This window comes from Cariama cristata, unplaced genomic scaffold (assembly GCF_000690535.1).
Source record: "Cariama cristata isolate BGI_N322 unplaced genomic scaffold, ASM69053v1 scaffold23673, whole genome shotgun sequence".
NCBI classification, from domain to species: domain Eukaryota; kingdom Metazoa; phylum Chordata; class Aves; order Cariamiformes; family Cariamidae; genus Cariama; species Cariama cristata.
The window spans coordinates 1084-9835 of NW_009610526.1; the positions used below are offsets into that span (position 1 = coordinate 1084).

The 8752-nt window shown below is 44.4% G+C and overlaps 1 protein-coding gene across 1 annotated transcript in view; it reads left to right on the forward strand.

Moving 5' to 3' along the window:
• SUGP1 (SURP and G patch domain containing 1) overlaps nucleotides 1–8752 on the forward strand; it is a 17593-nt gene that overhangs the window by 1076 nt on the left and 7765 nt on the right. Inside the window, exons 3-8 of the mRNA XM_009697924.1 lie at nucleotides 215–442; nucleotides 2264–2387; nucleotides 2986–3089; nucleotides 4783–4906; nucleotides 6703–6904; nucleotides 7064–7217. Of these exons, the coding sequence (XP_009696226.1) occupies nucleotides 280–442; nucleotides 2264–2387; nucleotides 2986–3089; nucleotides 4783–4906; nucleotides 6703–6904; nucleotides 7064–7217 (871 nt within the window). The 5' untranslated portion in view covers nucleotides 215–279. The remainder of the gene's footprint in view (nucleotides 1–214; nucleotides 443–2263; nucleotides 2388–2985; nucleotides 3090–4782; nucleotides 4907–6702; nucleotides 6905–7063; nucleotides 7218–8752) is intronic.

The window sequence follows — 8752 nt, forward strand, 5'->3', positions numbered from 1 at the left end:
GACAAGCATCTCTCTTCTAGCTTGAATCTCACTTTGTAAAAAATCATCACGGCTTTCATTTCATTATGCGGGTTTTACCAGTCAGTGTCTTTAACTTACTCTGAAAATAACAGCCTATTGCAGCTGTATTACTGCCTGAGTTGTTATTTGTAACCTTCTGAGATTAAAACAGTAAGGATGCACAGGAATTATTTTCCCCTCATTCTTTTCTAAGAACCTCCCCCAAGTTCTACTAATAACTCGGCAAACACTTCTGCATCAAATGTTGGGAAGAAACCTATGCTGTTTGGGAAGCGCCCTGGTCAGGTCCTGAGCAGCATGCTGCACCAAGCGAAGAACTACTCCCATTCCAAACAGACCCCAGTCGTTAACCGCCTCAGTGTGTTTCAGTCGCCAGATGAAGATGAGGAGGAAGATTATGAGCAGTGGTTGGAAATTAAAGGTAAATGACACCTTGTGTTACATTGTTTGTTTTGGGCTGCAGGTCCGCTTACCCTAGTGACCGAAGCTGAGTGTGGGAACAAGATTCCTCCGATGCTTTTCCGCAGTGGAGAGTTGGGATTTTTTCCCCTTATGCTGCGAGTTGATATTCTTAGCACAGTTCCTGTGTGCAGACTTCTGCATCATGAAATATAAATGGCAGCAGTTAATGCTGGTGGACTCCTCCAAAGCCGGCTTCAGCAGCAAAGCTGAGGACTGAATGCTGTTGGATGTCGCTGATCCAGCCTGCACTCAGTATGGGAGAGGGGTCACTCGCCATAGTTAGGCTGGGTCTGTTTAGGCCCAGTTAGGCCTAGGAGGATTTATTTTCTCTGAGTTATAAAGGCAAGCACTTGACCAGTCTATAAGTCTCTGTGAAAAGAATGAAAATGTTCTACTCTTAATGGAGCTTGATTGTTTGCTAATCATAAGCGTTCTGCTTTTGGACAATTGAAATGTATTATGCCTAGTGCTGAGTTCTCTAGAATATGTATAGATATAATGCTTGTATCTAAAGTGGAAATTTAGTTTTTTAAATTACAGAAAATGAGAAGCCCTCAATTTGGGAGTGGCTGTGGTTCTGTGAAAAGTTATATGTGTTAATAAATAAGATTACATGTTAGGCATGGAACTATGATCAGGTAAAATCCAAGTTCCTGCCTCGTTTCAAAGTTTATTAGAAAATCTCACCTCTAGGTGCCGACTGCTTTAAGTAGGATAGAAAACCAATGAAGAATATTGCAGCACTTAAATACCCAAGTTTGTCTGGATAACCTAGGCTAGGAAGCCAGAAGGCAGATTTGCTTAATAATCTGAATTTCATGCATGCGTATTAATCAAGTATAAAATTAGATCGGAGTTGCTAAATAAGTCACACTAAGCTTTGTATCATAATTTATTTCATTATATGTTTACAAAACCATGTCTAGCTATTTCTGGTGGGATTTATAAAAGCATAATCTTAGCAAGTATGAACTTAAGCGTGAAATGCACTGCAGGAATGTGAGAAATGACTGCTGGCCGCAGGGAGCAAAGGCAGAATATAGACCCTTAATTTAAAGATTGTGCGTTCAAATCTAGTCTAGATCAGCGTGGACAGCTCTGCTCCCATGTGCACTTTGTTCAATGCCCTACCCAAAATGTTGTTGTCTAGACCAATGCCTGTGTTTAGTTCCCATTGAACGTGTCCTGCACCAGCTCTGTAATCACTGTCAGTGTTAGTGGGTTTCTTTCTTGGCACAGAAGCCAAAATACAGTTTCTTGGAGACTGAGTTCTCTTATCTCTGGTGGGATTCCCTCCAAACGAGGGTTGAGACATGGGCATATGCCAGTAGGAAGAGCTATATGCTCCAGCTACACAATCTGTCTCCACTAGCTGGGTACAGAGAGATGTCTTGGGAACTGGAATCTGTAATCTTTAGTAATGTGGTGGTTAAAACCAAATTCCTGTTCCTCCCCGTTGTGTTCTGTATGGAGTAGAATTGTCAGAAGCAAATTATGTTGCAACTGAAGTAGCACCCTGGACTCTGGTGATCCAAATCTTAGGCTTTTCCTTGTAGGAACAATCTAGACAAAATATCTACTTCCTACTAAGGGTGCACAGAGACTGACAGTAACCTAGGGATTGTAATTTGTACAGCTGTGTAAGACTGGATCCCCCATTTCATCCTTTTTCTTCCCATTCCCGTTCTACTTTTGTCTGCCGCCATGGTTCTTAGAAGTAATGTACCTGTTGCCTGTTTGGTGTGTGAGTTGAACCCCAGTACTGACAGCCTGCTTAAAGTTTTACCCCCAGAGGATGCGGAGACCCGACAAGTGGTGGAAAAACTGGCTAGGTTCGTGGCTGAAGGGGGACCAGAATTAGAGAAGGTCGCTATGGAAGACTACAAGGATAACCCAGCTTTTTCGTAAGTATGGTGATAACTCTTTATCTTCCAAAGCAGAAACGTGTCTCTTTGTAAGAGAAAAACCGTCAGCCTTGTGCATATAGTTCTCACAGATGTGTTTGGTTAATTATAGTTTGATGGATTTGAGCTTTATTATGAGTAATTGTTTTATAGCTGGGAAAACTTGAGGCAGAAAGTGATGCTGTGATGGTGCTGAGGAGGTGGATCAGCTAGAGTTGGAAATACAGCCTGGGAGGTCTGGCTGCCTGTACAACGTCTAGCATACGGGGATACTGGGCTCGATCTCCGGGCTGGCTCTGTCTGCTCTGCCACTGACATGCTGTGTGGCTGTGGACAGGATTCCCTCCTGTATCAGAAGAGACTGTTAGTTATTTCCCGTCAAACGACGCAAAAAACTTTGGATGAGAGTCCTTAGATTAAAACTATGTGTGTTTATACATGCTGAAGGCTTTGTAATCCACATTTTAAGTGCATTCTGAGTAATTTATCTGTTTTGTATTTTTTGGTTTTGAGCTGTTTATATCCCAAAGTATCAATGTTTGTATAGTTGTTGCTGATGTGTATTTTTTTTCCCTTTTTTCCTCCATCTTCACCCTAGGTTTTTGCATGATAAGAACAGCAGAGAATTCCTTTACTACAGAAAGAAAGTGGCGGAGATAAGAAAAGAGAATCAGAGTTCTCAGGCATCCTCTTCTCAGAAAGGTAATTAAGACAAGAATCTGGAGAACATGAATTGCATAAGTTAAATTTGACTTCTTCACTCTCTGTAACTGCCCGTTAGGTCTGTTTGGGAAAGAGTTGGAGCGGATATTTGGCTGTCAATCTGCAGCCTGTAAATGAAATTTCAAAATGGAAGGAGATGGTGATCAACCATCACCACGATCGTGTCACTCTTGTGCCAAAAATGGTTGTCTCCCCAGCCCACAGCATGCTCTACCATGCTCTATGTAAAGGGGTCTTGAAAGAGATTTTCCTTGTATTTCTCCAAAATACTTAACAAAGTGAACGAAAATGGTTTTCCATTGTGTGTGTGTTCTGGAAATTGTTTCGGCCCTGAAAATGCATTTAGGAAAAGTGCTTTTTCTCAGATGTTCTTATTTGATTTGTTGTAAATGAAAACAGTTTGCTTGTTTGTTGAGCATAATCCCCATTGCTGCTGCTGTTTCCTTATCTGAAGCTTTTATTTTCTGCTTGGGACATAAATCCTTGCAAGTAAGGGACTGTGTTTTCGGGTGGGAAAACGGCAGAAGTAGATGATCTGCCAACAGACAGGTGGCGGGAGCAGTGGAATGTGGTTAATTGTTGAGACAGAAAGTATTTAGGAGGTGAAGTGTGGTCTGTGGGCCAGGCTTTTATCGCTTCTAGTCCAGCCTCTGTTTCGGGCCTGCTGTGTGGCCCTGGCAAATCCCTCAGCCTCTCTGTGTCAGCTTCCTTTTCTGTGGAAAGGCTTCTTAATGCAATTTAGCTGTCATGTTGATGTGGTAACAGCTCAAACAAATCGTGGTTTAATAGACTGTAGGCTGAAAGAGCTTGTTACCAGTATCAACTAACTGATGCAGCGGTTTGGAAGCTAAGCAGTATTATCCATGCTTCACAGGTGTGGAATATTGAAGCAAGGAAAGGTTGTGACTTGTCCATGGTTTATAATCATGTCTTCTGCCTCCTGGTCCTGTGCCAGCACACTGGAGTACTGGCACTGGTACTGTGCAGGTAGCAAATGTCATGGCTAAATAACGTATTTGCCTGGCTCCTTATAAACATCAAATATGCTTGAAATATTAATGGTCAGAGCCTTCTCTGTGCCTTTGGGTTAAGGCTGCAGAAGCTGCCTGCAGAAGCAGGTGAGGATTGGGACTGTGCCATGGAGAATTTCCTCTGTCCTACAACCCTCCCCTAAAATGGCCAACAGATGTGTAGTGACAGTAGGTACAAGGGGGATTACGGTGCGGTATTAGTTTGTCACTTCTAAGGCCTTCCCGTTGTTCCGGGGGACGTCAGGGGCAAAGTCTTTAACTAGAGATAATTGCGAGTGCTGAGGTGTAACCCTGTGGAAAAGTGCCTGGTTCGAGGAAGAACTAGACTTCCTCTGCAGTAGAGAGAACCGAGTGTCCGTCTTTGAAGACAAAAGCTGGTTTGTCTGTTAATCTGCTCTCATCTACCTCCTGGCACAGAGGAAGCTGATGTGTGAATGGGCACTCCTCTGGCTACAAAGTTGTTGTACAACCTTATGCAATATCATGTTTTTGTGATAAAAACTCTATGACTGTTTATGTGTAATATTTCTAAAAATTAAACTCGACCTTTTGCCCTTATTCTGCTCTTGGGGTTCTTAGAACAGATAGTCTTTGACTGTTGCTTGTGTGAGTTGGGCCCAGTACTGACAGCCTGCTTAAAGTTTCACCCCCAGACGACGAAGAGACAAAGAACTCTGCTGAGAAACTGGCCAGGTTCGTAGCAGACGGGGGTCCCGAGGTGGAAGCTATTGCCTTGCAGAACAACCGAGAGAACCATGCTTTCAGGTAAAGGCAGGAACCTGCTGCTGAGTGTGTTGGGGGCTTGGATGGGCCTTTTTTTGTTTTAAGGGGAAATAATAGACAAGCTTGTGAGACCTCTGAAATTATGCGAACAGTGCATTTACATAGCATTGATGCTTTTACATTCTCAAGCTTCACAGTTTAAAGCAAGGCACAGAGAACGAGAGAAACCGACTTGCTTTCCCCAGAATTAGTTTACGACTTCCACCCCTCCTCGCCTGCTTTCTGTTGCAATGTACTAGTGTAATTCTAACCTTTATACTTTTCCCTATAGCTGTGTTTTGGTGTGGACCCCCATCTGCCACTCACACTGCTGCTGTCCAATTAATTTCCTGGGTTGCTCTTTACACAGCATCTTCACTAACGTACAGGTAGCACTCCTTCACCAATAGGTCCCCCTTTGGAATATCTTTTTCAGCTTTTCAGATGTGAATTGTTCTCTTCAGTGCTCACTGTTTAATACCCCCCTTTGGTCTCATCCATGTTTCATTTTTTTGCTCTTACAAACAATTTGGTGTGTTCCCTGGAAGTGAAATGGGGCTCGGCAACCCTTATTTTCTTGCTGATATTTTGGCGTTTTACTGGCTGCATTCAGGCCCTCCGGGGTGCTCCCCTTGTGTTGTGAATTATGTTGGACAGACGTGCTAATATCTGAGCTGTTTCATTATTTACTTTAAAACACTGCTGTGATCCCAGCTGAGCACGGTTAAGTTAAACACCATCTCCTCTGCTGGGATTTCATCGGGTTTGCCATAGGGAGGGTCCTGTCCTGCCTGCTGCTAGGTCCTGAAGCAATCCTTAATCCTCTTATTCAAATGGAGGGATGCAAGACCACATCTAGTGAATTTTAAAATACATTAGAGAGCTGTTTGTGTTTGCCGGTGCATGTTGTGCAGCGATAGATGGGAAAGGCCTGTCATCGCTTTATGTTTTCTTGTGGGAGCAGGCACTATCCTGGGGAGAGGTTGCATCAAGTCCTCTAAAAAGGGAAGATTGTAGAGGAGTTAGGAGCAGACAGGTTTTCTGTGTGAAATATTTAAACTGGAGTGAGCCCAAGAAGATAACATTTTGTATCAAACATGACTGTATTGATTTTTGATTTTTTTGTGTAGCTGCTATATTGAGGATTGTTCATGCGTTTCCCACAGAGACTAAGGAGGTTTAGTTTACCCAGAAGGTCAGAGATGCCTATTTCTGGAAGGGGTAGCAAATAAAGCAATGGTTTTTGTATGTGAGGGAACAGAAGGAGGAGTCATGGTGTAATTAAACAAACTGGTAATGTCAACGCTTCTAGCTTGAATAGAGAGCTTGGGAGCAGTTTCTTTAGGCAGTGGTTTGGCATTCCCGTTGGTAAGACCCGAATGTTTGTTTTCTTCTGTGAACTGAAACCCGACATGTTATGGAGCCCTTGCAGTTTTTCCAAATGTGTTCTGGAAGGCTGGTGAATTCTCAGGGAGGACCTTGCATTTCCACAAACATAACATGATCCCTTTTAGTACTGTGTGTTTATTTGGCACCAAAAATAGCTGTGGCTTGCTCACAAATGGGAAGTACGCTTCCAGATCTCAAAGGCTTGCAACCTACCGTGCGAAAGCACGCGGAGCTCTGCATTGCATGCACAAACACACAGGATGGTGCTGGAGAGCAAGGAAGTGTGTGTGGGAAGGCTAGGTGTGCAAGAGCATTGCAGGAAAGAAAAGCCCTGACCAAACTGTGCTGTATTCAACCCATGCATATGACTCTTGCATCTAAACTTGTGCCTTTTTTTTTTTCCTTCATAGGTTTTTGTACGAGCCGAACAGCAAAGGCTACAAGTATTACCGGCAGAAACTAGAGGAGTTCCGTAAGGCCAAAACCAGCACTGGGTGTGCCCCCTTGCCTGTACAGTCCAGTCTGAAAAGGAAGACCAGTCCCGAGGCATCACCATCACCTTTGTGCTTATCGTCTTTGCCCTTGCCCTCACCTTTGCCTTTGCCCTTGCCTGTCCCGTCACCTTTGGCTTTGCCCTTGCCTGTCCCCTCACCTTTGCCCTTGCCTATTCCCTCGCCCTTGCCCGTTCCCTCGCCTTTGCCCTTGCCCTTGCCTGTGCCCCCACCGTTGCCTTCACCTTCGCCATCATCCTCTACAACTCCACCTGATCAGACAGCTACAACTACTGCTGCAACAACAACTACAGCTGCTGCTACAGGCACTACTAAAAAGAAGCGGAAGAGCAGGTGGGGACCTGAGGAGGACAAGGTTGAATTGCCTCTCCCACAGCTCGTCCAACAGCTAGATTCTCCCTCCCCTCTTTCAGGTTAGTGGGTCTATATATTGTGTTGAATAACTGTTTTCCTGGGGAGTCCATTCTGCCTTAGCCCAGCTGGCTTTGTAAACACAAAACCCGGCAAGTCTCTATCTTTTTGTAATCTCCTTGGTTGCCAGCCCCCTGTCTTTCAGCTAGGTCTAGCAGCTAACTCTCCCCTGTGTGGAAACCCAGATAAACCACTTTCTTTCGCTGACACCAGGGATTGGATCTTATCGTTCTCCAGCTATCTCTAAAACCTTGCTGTGCTATAGCTCATTACAGCCTCAGCCTCTACGCTCTTCAGACCTATTTCACTTCAGGAAGAGAGTCTGTCGGAAAACAAATATCAAAGGCTAAACTGTACTTATTCCCCATGGTAGGATAAAATCCCTGGGCAGCACTTCCATCTCACCCTAACTGATCAGAAGGCTAAAGGGGAATAGCTGTTCCCCAAGTGCTGGCAGGCGCAAGTATAACTTCCAACTTCAGTTCATTTGGTTACAGACAGGGTTCACAGTCCTCATCCAGCATTGAGGCTCATGCTCCTGCTACTTCACCTGCCAAGTTCACACAGGGGGTCCAGCTCTTTTTGAGTGTTGGAACATAATTCTTCCCGTTGAGGCACTTCTAGAGAGCTCTCAGAGGTTGAGCTGTGGTGGCCCATCTGTGCATGTGCAGGTAGGTAATGAGGCAGGCAGTTAAAGACGTGTACAACAATTGCGTCACTCAAGGACAACAGGTGAATGCAGACATTTAAGATGGCATCTTTGAATCATTTACCCAATTAGGGTGGTGTGGGAAAAGGATGCGAAAATGAAAAAGGGCAGACGTAAGATAAGGCAGTTGGTGTTGGCAAACTGAGAGAATCATAAGTATGAGGCTAGAGTCACGGGAAAAGTAGTAAGTGCCTGTGTCCATGAGGACCTTTTTTCAAAAAGCAATAGCAGGACAGATGAAGTGGGATAAGTAATAGAGAACAAGCTCTAATTTTTGGAGCTGCAGAGTGAGGCCACAGATAATTCTCAGTGCGTGGTCATCCTTTACAATTCGTTGCTCCAGCATGTCCCTGGGTCTTCTGCTTTGGCTGGGTTTTAGAGGAGGCTGCTTGACCCATTAATAGCTTTGATGGTTAGGCTTGGGTGACAGGTAGAGTTAGCTGTATATGCTATGGTGTCTGTTGGTTCTGCAGAGGTCAGGAAGGAGGGACTCCGTCTCCTAATCCAGCGCTTCAAATGTAGGTGAAGTTCCTATGTCACTCTGTCTTCTGATCACAGCCCTATACAGAAGCCATGGCTATACATCTCATATGTACAGGACAAGATACCAACCTGGATGGCTTTTTCATTTGACCTTGAATCGCTGCTCATAGTAAGGCAGAAATCAGATGCAGAAGTCTTTCCTGATTTTGTACCTCTGGAGTTGTGTTTTTTTTTTTCCTTGCAGACAGTAATGAAGCTTCGATGATGAAGCTGGGCAGGCGCTATCAAAACAAGTATCAGATTCTGTCTTAATACCTCCCGCTGCAGTGGAGGGGCTGCAGGGTT